General features: G+C 38.3%; 2 protein-coding genes across 7 annotated transcripts in view; one reads left to right on the top strand and one right to left on the bottom strand.

The window, feature by feature from the left end:
- Window positions 1–15,973, top strand: part of LOC116428980 (tubulin monoglutamylase TTLL4) — a 262,924-nt gene that overhangs the window by 71,035 nt on the left and 175,916 nt on the right. The window lies entirely within an intron of this gene.
- On the bottom strand, window positions 2,112–2,603 carry LOC116428984 (uncharacterized). Its single transcript, XM_031981294.2, has one exon. The coding sequence runs from the start codon at window positions 2,601–2,603 to the stop codon at window positions 2,112–2,114; it is 492 nt and encodes a 163-aa protein (XP_031837154.1).

The following is a 15,973-nucleotide window of genomic DNA, read 5'->3' on the forward strand; positions in this document are numbered from 1 at the left end:
CGAGCATCGTGCGCTCCACAATCTTTCGTTATTTTTCAAGCTGAAGGGTCGGCTACCCCCGACCGACCAGGGAAAATCATGTGAATTCAACCACCCTACCTACCTTGACGGACATGTGCCTCTCGCATATGGGTAACACGTGTGCCCATTCACTAGCCACCTTCTACCCTTATTTCTAACGAAGAATCTCCTGCACAACCCGTCGCACAATGCGTATTTGTTAATAAATTAAGTTACACTGACGCTTCGTTTCAGATTATCATTGTTTGCAATAAATTAATAAAAGAGATTGTATTTTTTATATCAAATAATAATTACGAACTCGTGATAATATCTACTGTCCCACGTTTATGATCATTTAACAATAATTTTTAAATAATAATAATTATGGACGCACGAAGAATGTATAATAATAAAATTAAGGATTTATAATGAATTTTATATTGTCACTTGTGTGATTATTTAATGAAAGTTAAGAATTTACGAAGAATGTACATGAGTAATGTATAATTAAGAGCTAATAATAATTATGATAGTATTTTGAAATGTAAACGATACCTTCGTAGCTTATTAAACGATCTTCTAAAAAAATGAAATCAGTAGAAATAATTCTTCGGGTATTGTATTCTGAGAAATACTTCAATAAGAAACTGATTTCGCTAAAATTTTTAAGATTTCGACAAACAAGGCCGCCTACGATAATAAGTTAATTTAATGTTACGTAAGAAACCTGTTCCCCTTTAATGGAGAATCGCTGAGGTTCCTATGTGGGGTACGCAACCGACAGAAATACACAAAGTGTATATATTCAATCAAATGAAATATCTTCGTGACGCTTAATTTATTTATAATGTTCGCACACACGTTGCGACGTCTATTTAGAAGTATTGAAAATGAGTGAAATATGAAAACGGATTTCATTTTCTCAACGAAACGGAAGCAGCAGAAATGTTCCCTATGTAGGGGACGGTTTTTAGTTTCTCTATGGCGGTTGCAGGAAAACATCGTATCGTGGGAAACTTTCCGAACCCCGAGTTTCCCATAATTTCAACGGGGAACCTATTGACCAAACTTTCTCTAAGGCCCGCACCGCCGTAGGGACAAAACTTTCGCCGGTAAAATGAAACCGAAACCCTTAGGAGATTTCGTGAATCTTTTTTTGTCGCGTCGAAGGGCTGAAAAGACCCCTAAGGCTTCCTCAAACCAGTCCCAGGTATGAATAGGCTCTTTTCAAAGTCTCGAGATTCACGTTCAAAGGGTCCGTTGGTTACGGAAGACAAACGATTTTCGAAGGTTGCAGGTGAATTGTCGTTGGAACCAATTTCCCCGTAGCCACCCCGACTAATTTACGTTACACGTTGAAAAGCGATTCAATGGAATTCCAACGGACCACGCTAGTACTCCCGCGATTTACCCGTCCCGCTTCCGTCCGACGCGTTACAAGCTAAGAACTTAAATACTAATGGTGGAGAAGGTATCAATGACGAAACAGGTGAAATTGGGTTACAATTAGATTTATTCTCTTAACAAATTGGAAGACAGTAGGAAGTTTCGTCGGCGTACGCCGGCGGCATTAAAGCCGATATCACAATGTATACGTTAATTAACGATTAACCTAGTAGGTACAAATATCACAACTGCGTCCGACCTCGTACAGTCGTCACAATATTAAAAAAAGAAAAAAAGATCGAGAAAAAAATAAAATATTCTAAAAATCGAGCTCTCTGCAACTGAACCACGAGTCTGAGGAACAGTCTTCGTGCGAGAAACTTCACAATTCTCAATTCTCAACGATCAAGAACCGATCGTAAAAACTAAAATCTATTTATCACAGTTTCGAAGCAGCAATCTTATCTAAAGGGCAGTCTGACGAGAGTCTTCTCGTTATCCTCGAATATCTTCAGCGACTCGACGCGTCGCCTGCTGCGTTCCCGCCAGTCTCGATCCCCGGAAGTCCCGGGATCCTCTTCCTCGTCGAACCTTCGCGGCACTGCGAGGAGTCGTTTCAATTTCGGCAGTTCAGGAAGATCGTGGAGGTCGAGCCTCGAGAGTCGTGTGAGGTAGGTGACGTGTTCGTGAGAGGTCCCCGAAAGCGGGCGTACGGGGCCGATTCACGCGACTTGCATCTCGGGCGTTTGATGCTGCGAGAATGCGCGCTCTTTGTAGCACAGATCACTGTCGGCCATGCTCAAGGTCGTCCAGTAGAAGTCGCCGGCGTGGGTGTGCGCGAAATGCACGGGCACGTAGCACTGACCAGGTACAACCGGCACGACAGTCATCTGCCCGTCCAGGCAGACGGTGATGGCCGCACCTTCCTCGGCGTCTTGGAGTTCGGCGAGCAGCCTTCTCTCCAAGGCCTCGTTCGCGTTGTTCTGGTTGTCGACCTCCTCGGTGAACACCTCCACTTGCGGCACAGCCTTCTGCTCCTTGCCGTGTTTGCCAGTCTTGCCGGTCTTCTTTTTCAGCAGCCGCAGGATCGGCTTCAGGGCTCGCCTGAGCCGCATGTTGCTGGCCTTGCTCTTGCCGGACATCTTCAGGTTGTAGAGGTTGTCGTTCAGCTCGTTCTCGTACTCGAACACGTGGCTCATCGTGGTGGCGGCCATTTTTGCTCGATGTATATTCGATGCACTGAACCGGTTTTAAAGGAGCGCTGCACGACCGTACAGTTTCGTGTGAACTGAAACCACGCGGCGCAACCTCGTGTACCTCTGTCTCTCTCTCTCTCTCTCTCTGTCCCTCGTAAACTCGATTCACGAAAAAGCGTCTGCTGGCTGATGCTGATACTCTGGCTCCGAAGAATCGGCGCTGGAGAACAGTGATGGGATCGAGAGAAGTGTGTATGTGGAAGGAGTGCGAAAGAGATCGTGTACTTTTTCGGGAGGATGCTTTGGAACGAAGCGCTAGTGAGCGAATGATGCCTTAAACCAGCAACCCCGGACCTTATATAGGCCCGGCCGAGCAGGACGGGGTGACAGAGTGGGGAGGGCAGGTGCACTCTGGCTGTGGGAACTTGGAGAATTCGGAGCTTCCCACGTCAAGATCCACGCCGACCATCTGCCGCTTTTCTCCCTCCTCTGATACCCTCCGACACTAATCCAACGTACCACCCCGACCTGCACCGTTCTTCCACCCCACCCCCGCGATCACCCCCTCGCTCGTAGAACCTCACTCTCGGTGGATCCTTCCTTTCCTTTCGCTCCTCTCCGGTTTCCAACCCGGCCGAGAGAAGCCGGGGGTCTTTCGGCCCTTTTACTGCGCAGCACCGTGATCAAAAGGGTGGATATTTACCCATTTCGGGACGGGACCAGTCCGAACCTGTTGCGACAGGTCTCGGGTGGTTGCGCGAATCTGGGTGATGCCGGGAACGAACTTCTTTGCTTCTTTCATTGGGAAATTTAATTGAGTTCCTTGTAGATTGGCTCCACCCCTTCGTGCTTTAATTATCTTCCTGTGAGAGATTAATCTGCGTTCTACCCCTTTGCGCTTGAAAGTTTCTCGATAGGAATGTTCAGTGTTTCCTTTTCTGAAAGGAACCTAACGAGAAATCGTATGTATATTAATCGTGTCGCTACTACGGGTTACTATTGTCACAAAACAACACCCGTACACGACGGGTGACTATAGTCGGCCACAAAAATGGAGCCAAAAGTTAACATAAACAATAACAACACGTTCATGGAAAAATGATAAACACATTGTTACGAACACAAATCATGTTGCTTCTAAAAGCAGTGTCAACGGCGTTTTTGAGATAAAAGGGCCCCGAACGCTGAAGACTGCGCGCGCTTAACGAGAGACTTCGCGGTGAGGCCCGTCGTGGCGAAAGGGTTAAGAAACCAGGCTATTTTCTTCAATATTTCGCGTATCGATGTATCATAGAATACATAACAAAGTGTCAACGTATTTTCCTTATATAATAATGGTGTTTCAATCATTCAAAGACTTTTACGCCCTTATATTCCTCCATGTCAATCCGGAAGTCTGAAGACAGTGTTGCTCTCATTCTTCAAATTTACTCGTACTGCTAATACGAATTGATGTTCCATTTAACTTGGAAAAATAATCTTCCGAAGTCGCAACAATAAACTTACGTTGCAGCGACTAATCTGTCCCATCGGACGAATTACGATTCATTACGGGGAATAATTCGTGCATGGGACGCGACGGTGGTTCTGGAAGCAACAAGTTGGTGCCAGGGGGTTGTAAGCGCAGTAATTAACGCGCGACAGTAACGTTCTCAGTCTTCCTCGGTCACCCCACAGCACTCGAGAAATTTAGGGTCGAGCGTCTAGACGCGTCAAGATAGGCCTGACACCCGTCAGAGTCATTAACTGCGCTTCGGGTCTGGTTTTTTCCCCGAAGAACCTCAATGCCCCGTTCGCATCCCTGCGGGGACTCGCCAGACACCCTCTCGCACAGAACACACGACTGCGCGCGTAATAAGCTACGAATAAAAAGTATGCTTTTTTCAGTCGCGTTTCTTTACTTTCTTTTGTCCCCTCTTACTTCTGCTGCTCCCCTCGGCAACTATTGAATTAACAACTTTTTCGACCGGGGGTTTGCTTTTTTCGGGCGACCTGCTCGACTCTCGGGTCAGGTGAATTTCCTATTCGACCTGTTGATGCCTTCGAGCACTTGTTGGCATTAGGGGAAATGTAACAGGATTGTCTTACTCTTGGTAGTGATGAGGTGGGAAAATTTGATCTGGTTAATTCGATGGTGAAGGGTTGTTATAGTGTTGCGAAGTTCGCGTTTGGATTATCGGTTAGTTAGAAATAAAGACATTTTTCTGAATGGTGTCTGTGATTATATATTGATTGTACTGTAACGTATAGTAACGATAAAGTGGCGATTTAAATAATAAAATGCATTTACTTGTATAGGTAATGTAACGATATAATAGTAGAAAAGTAAAGTGCAGTGTGTTTAATTTAAGAAAATATTTAAAAAAAATCTAATTATACTACAATTAAGTATAAAATGCGTAGTGAAAGACAATGTAATGTAAGGTAATGTTTTACATTACAAAATTCAGAAATATAATTTAATTAAGTCTAATGAATGATTTTTTAATTTTGCAATTTTTACCAAAGTATACGGAGAAGTAAAGGAATATTTTCAATAACTTTTCACTGGAGCACCTTTATGATTTGAATAATTATAAAATAACTAATTATAAATATGCTATCTTTACCGACACGTGTTCACTATGTTACTTTATCAGATGTTATTTTTAGTTGTTACTGTAGATACCGAAAAAGGTGTTTTTTACATATCTTTTATATAACTTTGAACATTTTGCTTTGCAATATTCCACAGTGCCCTGCGTTTCAAACATTAAAAGCTAATGCAAGTGCAAACAGTTAACTCATGACCGGTCAACATGTTGACACCATACGTACCGAAACTCTATATATTCATTTCTATCGCAACCAGTCAAACAAGTGGTTACAAAATGAACAAATTAGAAGATAAATTTCTCTCAGTGGAATCAGGAAGAAAAGGAAATATAAAAATCGATAAAACTAATTAATCGAACAAGGAGTTGATATAAAGTTAAACGAACGAAAGAAAACGCAGAATCTTCAATTATAAAAACCTTTGACCCGTCGCGGTACGTATGTTAAATTTTGTTCGAAATCACCACGAGTCTACACGACACTAAGGCAAAACGTTAGCTGCGCGTTGGCCCAAGAAACAGACGGAACAGCGTGCATTTTGAAAACCGAGCAAGTGCAGCGAAGTGGCTGGCTACGACCCTCCCGTGCGGACCTGTTGAGGTTCGGAAGAGGGTTCGTGAAGGTCGCGCTGGATCCCGTAGGGGCACCGATGCGCCGGCGGGATCGCTTCGTGGGGTACCGCTCTACGCAGGGACAGACAGGTACACATCGGGGGTATTTGTTTTCACTTTGCGCTTCGGAACTACAGTTCGGGGCAGGTGAAGTGGACGTGCTCGTCAAAACCTGCAGGCAGAACGTCCCCGCGGCAGGAAATGATTTTACTTTCATGAAGACGCCGTGCTCGCTTCTCTCTCCGCTACATTCTCGCAGCCAGTTCGCATTTTATTTCTGCGCTAACAGATCCCGGTAAGTCCGCACGGAATTTCGCTCACGGCTCGATGGAGCGATAAACATTGCTGCGCCCCGATTTGCAGGTCAGTCGTTTATTTCGCATGATTTTCGTGTCTACCCTAGGATCGCTAGTTCTGTCTTGATTGGATCATTTTATTAATTATAGTTTCCATGTGTATTTTTTGTTTTGAAAAATTATGGTAAAGGACACTGTTTTTAATCTCAAGTATATTCTCCTTTATCTGTATTATTTGTTTATATATTATTGGTACATTAAATGGGATTTTGTTTATTTGAATTTTTCGAAATAAGGGGAATATAAATAGGGCGCTTTATTTGGATGATCCGGTGAACAATGAATTTATTAATGTACTGTGTATTTAGTTGTCTTTTTATACAAGCTATCCTGCTAATTATTTCGTATGATTTTTTGTTCTATATTTGAGTTGTATATTTAAATGATTCGTATAGTAAATGGCGATCTAAATAATAGATTTTGTTTACTTTCTTCATCCAAAGTGTTTCATTGGATGTAAATTTACATTGTGAATTTAAGAAAGAAGTTTATTCACTGAAAATATTGTCATTTTGTGACAAAATGAATTTTCTAAGCAATGTTGTCACTCGTTGCTTGTAATGTTGTAGTTTATATGGAAAATAATTTCAAATGGATGTTGGCATAGTTACTACAAGAATCAGTTAAAAATAACAACATTTTTGTTACTTCGTTTATTGTGTCGTATACGAAACATGGAACGACAAATATTTTTGAGAACGTACAAATTATTCAGTGTTTTATACATGCACTTTAGTCACTCGCAAGAAATAGATATTTGCCTTGCGGTCACTGAAGGTGAATTTGCAAAATCTTGTCGGAAAAAGAGAAACCTAAATCAAAGTTCGCGCAAGGTTAAGCAATGAATAATTCACCGTAACTTCAATTTGATCGGGGAGCAGTTCGAATTTTATGTCCTTTCGATTTTTCGTAGAGATAAAATGGTATAAGAAATCGAAAAGAATAATGTGCTTTGCTAAAGAACATCTGAATTTAATTAATATTCAATCATCTGTGTACCTTTTTAAATTTTATCCTCTACTTAATTGGTCCCTAAGGAACGTTAGTTTTGCTAAATTATATATTCAATGGTAATTTGTTCAATGAAGATTATTCAATTTAGTAAAATGTAAAAAATTTAGTTTTCTTTCAATATAGTAAAATGTAAAAAATTTGTTTTAGAGTTGAGATGCTTCATGTTAATAGTACAAAAATATTTTGTATGGTGTATTTTATTAGAAACGTAGATATCTATAGTTCGACGTAAAATTGCATCATACATAATTGGGTGTTATTTTGAAATTCGATTAGCTTGATACAGTGTGCGCATAACAAATATTTTGCTCCACTACTGTACTGTCTCTTCTCACATTCTTTCAAATACAATGATTTACCTGTTTCTAATTTCTGATAAAAAGAATCTTGATAAATGTGTTACCCTAAGGTTAATTTGGATACACTTTTTAATCGTCCCGAAAACGGAGCTTCTTATAAACAAATTTTTATTCAACATTTTTGGTACATATTCACTCATAGATACACATCGTGCTCACTGCCAACATATTTTTCTTGATTTTCAAATTATCCATGTTCCTTTTCGCTCAGAAATACTTCGTGTTCAATGTTAACCCTTTGCACTCGATTCATTTTCAATGTTGTTGAGTGGAAGCTTGTATTTTTAGGAAAATGAATAAAAGTAATTTAGAGCAGTACAATTCAACGTTTTATATATACTTTATTTATTATTATAAGATTTAATTTTTATATTTTAAGGTGTGGTACTTCAAACAATTCTCAACGTTCTATAATAAATTTCTATTGTCTCTAGCATGACATACAGCAAACGGTTAATATAATTTCCTTGATTTTCGAATTGTCCATATTCATCTGTGCCCACAGATCAGCATCACTCATAGAAATATCTCTTGCTCGGCGGCAACGTGCTTTTCTAGATTTTCAAATTGTCCGTCATTTAAGAAAATGAAGGAATAGCGTGATCCCTTGCATTACTCGTTCTTTGGCGGGTAGAAACCGGTTCGCAAAGAAGTATGCGATATGTCTCCGCGTTTTGTTAGAATAGTTGCTCCAGCGCGGTCGCTGCGCATCAACTCGCGCATCTGTCCCTCGACGTCCATTTTCTGGTGGCTCTTGAAAAATCGGACGCTCGGTCTCGTTACACTTTGGGGTGGACTTTCTAACCAGTTCCTAATACGATCGGCCTGGCTCCAATCAATTCGAGGCCGCCTTTTCCCCTCTGATTTAAAAGCACGAATTTAATTGGTCCTGTCCGTGCCCACGTGCAGGGACGGGGTATTCGTCCGAGGGAATCATTCCTGAACAGGTTTCGGCAAGATGAAAGTTAGTAATTGACGATTATGAAGGGAATATCAGGCAACTCGAACCGATTTCTATGTAACTAAGGAATACAGTGACAACGTGTATTGACGATGTGATGCTTAACATAATATTAAGTTAAAAGTTACTTACATAAAATTATACTTCAGTATAGAACCGGTTTCTTGCTTAAAGCGTTAACCTTTGGGAAGGTTTTTCCTCCCAGGATGAGACGCTTTAAATAAATAAATAAATGAATGATTTGAATAAGATATTGGTACAAATATATTTTACTTTTCATTTCTTTGTGACTTCGATGTATATCAATTATATTTCAATTTTGTCTAGAAATAAATTTTATCTTTTAAAAATCACACTATTATATAATGTATTATCTCGTTACTTTTTAATATTTTTTATATCTTTTTATTACTTTCTCCTAAACAGCTATGGTATTTACCATTCGCAATTCAATAATTTCTCATTTATAGAAAATAATCTAAAAATTTGAGAATGCATATTAACTTGTACATTTTGAAAAGTCGATATGTGAAAAAAATGTATAGAATATAGAACATAAATTATACGTAAAGCATGCAATACTTATAGTTCATTTTGTTAGGTGGGAAGAAAATTTAGCCTTCCTCTATGGTAATGAAGAATAGGTAATCTACAATATTGTCATGGGATACAGATAGCGAACAAATAAAGATAAGAAACGAAAATCAACAGGAAAAGGGGATTTACGTTGGAGAGAGATATTCTTATCTATTTGTAAGGTAGGCAGAGTAATATCTACTCTGGATTAGGAAAATGTAATCAAACGGTAAATACGAAAGTCTACGTTCCATAACCTGACGTAATAAATTTAAGGTTGATAAACGAAATATGCTTATTCAATTCTCAAGCGAAATATCGTAAAAGTGAAATGATTAATGTCGCATTCTTTATCTTCCATCTTAAACGTGAATCGATTTGAGAGGTAGGTATACAAGACTGTGTAATGTATCGGTTAAAATACAGTATAGATTATGAAGAAATAATTGAAAGAAAGAAACACTGATGAAATAAAAATACTAATATTCTGTTTCAAGAAAACTAGGATAATCTCGCGTGAGATATTTGTATTAAAATATCTGCATTTTCAATTGTTCGTGGTATACTGAATCAGATTTATTCTTATAAAATCGTATTTTTTATAAAGTATATTTTCCTTTTGTTAGGTGTTATTGATATTCATGATACAATTCTTTTAAAAAAGTGAACCATCTATTTCCGACTTAGACTAGTATATGTAATGTTTGGATTACTCACAGTGAGGATAAAAAATATTTGAACGAGAAATTATCTACAGGTTGAAAATGTTTAACATTATGTGCAACAAAAAATCTCACGTTAAGTATCATTTTTACACTTGCTATTTTTACTTACCGTTTAAAGAAATTTCAGTTTTGCCTTTCAATAGATCAAACGTTACAACTCGATAAAACTTCAGTCGTAGAAAGTAAAACACGTTCGCTATCAGCGACAGATATTTTATATTTTACATTTAAAAAATGTTGAATTAACCCTATACTTTTTCCATATTTTGTGTAGAAGATTTATTGGATCGAATGAAATATTACAATTGAGAATATCGTCAGGATAAACGCCAGCAGCGAACGTGTTAAGCTTTGTGGTACGAAACATCTGAAAAACGATTGAATTTCCAGCGACCTGTTATTGCGTCACTTGTACGTAGAATGATATACAAGAATCGATTCAGGTAAAAGAGAAATAAAATATTACAGTGTCATTAGGGAAAAAAATCTCGGTCGGAGTGAGAGATATTACATTATGCAAATATCCACGGTGGGACGAAGGTTCATCAGATAAAATGTTGGCTCGCGGACTAACGATTCTAATGTTGGCGGTGGTATTATGTGAGCGAAGTGACACGATCTTGATTAAAACACCCTCCGACGGAATTCCGATTGTATCGGTTCACGGACGTTTTCGCGGTCGTTTTAAATAATAAACGTGGAACGGTTCGGTTATGCATCGTCGCTCCACGCCGCGGAACGGTAGCTTACGGCGAAATCAGTGAGAAATTACTTTGTGTTTTGTTGTTGAATTCGTTTCTTCGACTATTTTGCCAGCCTCCCCCTACCAATAGAATTCTATCTTACATTTCTCGATGGGAGGGTCGCAGCAAAAGGTATTCAATTCTCTTGAAAATTGGAAGTTAACGTCGAGTATCGTACATGTTCATTGTAAATTGAAATAGTTCGTTAAAAATTCTGTAGAGTGGAATTTTAATTGTAGACATGAATTGTTACAAGTTATGAGTATTGTTATTACTCGAGTTTCAAGTAACAATTAGTTTAATAGTAAGTAAAACTTTTTAACAAGTATGTTCGTTAGATTTATTTGACTACTTAATAATTTCAAATATTGGAGTTGAAGAATGATAAACATGCCTGAATATTTGAAAGTTAGAAATTATTTGCAAATCAGCAAAAAGAATGATTATTACCTAAAAATAATCCCTTGTTTACAACTTACATAAAAAGCCAGTTTCCCGATTGATGTTTATCGAGCCTCTTTTCCTCTATTTTACAATTATAAATTACATTAAAAATTCCAAACTTTTCCATTTCACACATCGTGGTCCCAATGTTAAGCATCATTCAACTAAAACTCTATTTGAATAACAATAACGAATAAATGAGTAATTATTCTAGTTATTCGCTATAATATTTATTTTTTCATATTTTTTACGTTATTATACATATTCAACGTTAGGCAAATGTTCTTCAAAATAACTTATAACAAATGACGAATCAACTACTCATTCGAAAATAACAATTACATTTCCAGATAGTACCACAATAAAATCCCCTTCAAATTTTATACAGTAATTAATCGTTTCCTACTAACCCCTTACCTTATAGTGACATGAAGGACTCATGGTGAAGATTTTCAAACATATTACTCAGCTCTTGTGAATTCAAATTAAATATTATTTTCTGTTATCAATGGATGTAGTATGTGCCTAGAATTATTCTCTTCTTCTCATTAAATTATTGACAAAGTATTTGTATCGGTCACAGTTGAGATGCAAATCATAGTACAAGGGGCATTATTGATATATTGACTTATATAAATACTATTCAAATTAACTATACGACTGAATACAACGTTAGAACACTAATCAAAATATTATCATACCCCTTTTAATTAACCGTGACCGTCTAAAAACCAAGAACTCGTTCGTCGCGTCGAGTAATTCCCGTCGACCATTGCTTACGCCCAATACATCGAAAAACACGTCCGTTGCGTTTCTGCGGCGTACGGGTCTCGTCGATCGTAGCCGCGAGTTACGAGGCCGTTTATTGCTTCCTCGATTTCGCGATCCGCTTGTCGTTTCTTATCACGATAGCCCGTGTTACATCACCGGCGCCGGTCGAATCACGGAGGACCTCTGTTCGGCGTGCCATTTTTACGTGTCGTACGGCGCGGCGCGTTGGTACGATGCAGGACCGAGCACCGATATCACGCCTTTTCATGACTTTTCATTAGCATATAAATAATACCCGAGCGAAAGGGGATGTGAGTGCTCTTTTTCGCGAGAGTTCGCCGTGCACGAGCAAGATCAGCGTTCCCCGCGCGCACGGGAAGAAAAGGAAGAGAAGGAGGAGGGCCTAAAGCCCCGTACACACGTCGAATCATGTTCCGATGCGCGCATCGGCAGTCGAATCGACGATGACGCGGGTTTTGTAAGATTAGTTTGTCTAAGGGAAAGGTTCAATTGGAGGCTACTTAAACAACCGTGTACTTCGTGAATGTTTTCGTTATGTCTATTCTCTTGTTTCCCTGGAGAAACCTGCAACGTTGTTAATTTGCCTCCACAGTTTTCTTCTTAGTTCGTCGTATGACGTTAGTTACTGAAAATGTTAGTTACGGTGATTGAAAGCAGTAATTGAAAACCAGGATGATACTTTGGGTTTATTACTGTTTCAACGTTGTACTTAGTTATATAGTTCACTTGAATAGTATTTACAGAAGTGTGATCAATATATCAATAGTGTTAATAGGGAACTACTAATTATTATATAAAATTTCAATTACATCGCGAGGAGATAGAATAACGATATTGCTCGGATAATTTCGAATGGCAAGGCAAATTTATCAATAATACCACTTAGAACCGTAAGAACAGTATTTACATTATGAATTGAGGTTATGTAAATATAAACATCTAATATTTAATATCTAATCTTAATCATAAGATGTTTATTATATTTGTACTATATGTATATCGATAATATAAATACAATAAACATCTCATGCTAAATTTAGCTTAAACTTTATACACGAAACATCGAATGTTTACTTACTCAACGTTATTAGCACATTTACCTTAACGAACACAAATCGGAGAGGTTATCCTGAAACCTAGCAGTCGATGCATCGTAATACGTTCGAACGTGTGCACGGGGCTTAAGAGAGAGACCCGGGCTGAAACAGTAGTAGTGACCCCCGGGGCTATGTAGCACCAAACAAGAAATCCCTTCTGACGTCACCGGCAGGTGCATCCAAGCAGCCTGTCCTTCTTCAGGCCGAGGTCTCGCTCCACCCTTCGGTTTGCTCCTTTCTCGTTCCAGCGCGATGGCGCGCCCCTCTCGTTTTCCTTTTCCAGCCTCGACCGTGTAATCGTACTGATTTCATGATCGAGATACCAGGTTTCCCTCCGCCCGGCACGGATTTGGTTACCTGCTTACATGACGCTGCCTGTTTACGTGTTTGTTTTACGGTGCACGGGGACGGACACAGGTTCCTCCCCGGCCCGGGAACCCGCGGATTAAAATTATAGCTATACGTCTCGTTGACTCCTCGGCTCAAATCTTCTTTAGATTAAAATCGTCACACTGATGCCCGCTTCTCGGACCCTTTCCCTGAACGCGCCCGTTGCACAACCGTTTCGGTGTGATTTTTCGCTTGAAGGGTGTACAGTCGATTCTGCTTTTTACGCGATTTTTGGTTCAACGTGAATTGGAAGGAATTTATTTTCTTGTAATTTAATTTCATTTAATATAACCTGGTTACTTAAATTTGAATATGAATTTTCATATGGTTTAGTGTATTGTTTTGTTGATCTCTCAGGAACTAATCTATTGTTTTAGGACAATATAGGTTCTACACGTAACATTTCTGTTGTAAAAACGGAATTGGTAATTTGATGCATTGTATGCTTGAATTAGTGTATTTGGATGTTTTTAATATGATTGGTTCTATTTATGGCTTAATTGTTTGAAATGTTTTTGGTTCTTTGGTTGGGGATTTGTGTCGATGTTACTTAACCCTTTGTCCTAGAATTTCTTGAAGGACTGTGCTCGTCCTTTTCGAGATTCGATAACTTCCTTTGTAAATTAAAAAAAGAAGTTCCTATAAATTTATGTTTTTTCCATTACTTTTTATTTTTATGTATTTTCTACGCCATGTATTCAATTTTTTATATTAAAATTACTGTTACTCCTAGAACTATCATTGAAGATAAAACATAGCAAACTTCGTTATCTTAATGATAAAAAATTAGTTTGAGATATTTGTATAATCGATAAACTGCGGGTCCGAGTGAACTTTCGTGATTGCTGATAGGTTCGGTTTTACGACGATTAAGATAAAAAATTGTTTTTTGGCAAGTTATTGTTACCGAGAAATATCTACACAGGAATATCTATATATAGAATATTCGAAAGTAATTAATGAAATCAATTTCGTTCTTAGGCACTGTCGATCGTATTGTTTATGAGGATTTCAAAGCGAGACACTACATTACAGAATATAATTAAATTTATTGGAGTAACATATGATTACTGCGATCGTAATCATAGCTGTAACATTTATCCGATTTAATGTCAGATGTAATCTCGGCGAACTGGTTTTTGACAGTCAAAAGTCCATTTATGCAAATCTCGTTCTTGTTTGCAAAACCAGAACGTTCGGCTGATCGAGAATAAATAAACGAACTTATTTACGATCGTGCAATCTCGAAGATACGAATCTTCGAGATAAGGCTCAATGAAGGATGAAACCCCAGAATATTTGATTCATAATATACTTATATCTTTTTATTGAAAATCAAACTCTCATATAGCTGCAAACCTCCGGTCGTGTTTGTTCAGAATTACGTTGACACGCTGATCAATTGGAAATAAAAAGTACGTAATTTTTAAGTATGGTAAATCTTTAAAGCATCTGAACGGTTTCATTCTTTTATAAAATTCGATTTTAATTCATAAAATTTAATTTAATGTATAAAATTCCATTGAACCTGTTGCTGTTTCATATTTTCAAACAAGAACATCTTGCTAGAAATATCCAGTAATCTATGACATCTTGTTTAGCCTTTTTCATTTGATTTTGTTGAGTTATCTATATTTAATTGAACAAAACTGTACAAAGAACAATGCACACTGTTCTTGTATCATTGATTGGTATACCATTGTTCCGTTTCTTCTCGCTGTTCTACAAAAGAAACTGGTAGTACAAATGTCCTAGCGATATTAGAAATAGATAATACTTTATATTTTTAATTTGCTGTGTATTTATTAAAAAATACAGAAGATATACAAATATCTAAGGTAGCACCTCACTTAATATTATCAATTTTAATACAATAGTTTACACATTATGAAAGATCCAGTTTTCTCTATAACAAATGAAAATAATTACAAAACGAACATGTTTTCTATCAAAATAATACAAACAAAACTGTACTAAACCGTCATATTTTCAATCTTCACACAAGCTACAGCTACATATCCGCCAAAATGAATGTAATATTTGCTCACAAAAGCATCTAGTATAATTTTCATCGTAAAACAAACAAAAGCTGATTCCGTTCCATCGGTCCCAATTTCCTTCGAACCACCATTTATTTTTCAATCCGTTAAACCTGCCTCCATTCCGCAAAATTTTTTTCCATCTCGATCGATTCTAATCGCGAACGGAATCTAATGGGGATTCATAAATTTAAACTACGATTCAGGATTCCGAATCGTAGAAGATACCGAGGGAACAATGCGTAATTCAAGCGGGAATAGGAGCTCGAAATTAGAAAGGGGGGAGGAAGGGTGGAGAAGGTCGCCGGAAAAGGAAAAACAGAGGGAGAACGCTAACGAACAGAACGGTAGACAAAAAATGGGTCTCCTCGGTTTCGCCCGGGGCGAAAAATAATCTGTAATACGGGCTACCGTATTCGTTTTTTGTTTCTCGCCCGTACGGGGCTGGTAATCGTTTTCGGCAGGTAGGCAACGGCTTTTCGGAGATAGAGATCTTCGTAATCGGAATTTTATATCTCTCTCCCCTCCGCCAGGGGGCAGCAGGGTGAATTTTATAGTAGCTCGACCCTATTACACTTTTTTCTCCGGTTATTAAATATTTTTTTAGCCGCGCCGCTGCTCATCGATACAAATTTTAGGTTATTAGGGCGGCACCGCGGTGCAATCTACACGAATTACTTCTCGAA

This window comes from Nomia melanderi, chromosome 14, assembly GCF_051020985.1.
Source record: "Nomia melanderi isolate GNS246 chromosome 14, iyNomMela1, whole genome shotgun sequence".
NCBI classification, from domain to species: domain Eukaryota; kingdom Metazoa; phylum Arthropoda; class Insecta; order Hymenoptera; family Halictidae; genus Nomia; species Nomia melanderi.

What these genes read in the sequence shown, in the direction of transcription:
- LOC116428984 (XM_031981294.2), bottom strand. Translation starts at nt 2,603, where the DNA reads ATGGCCGCCACCACGATGAGCCACGTGTTCGAGTACGAGAACGAGCTG.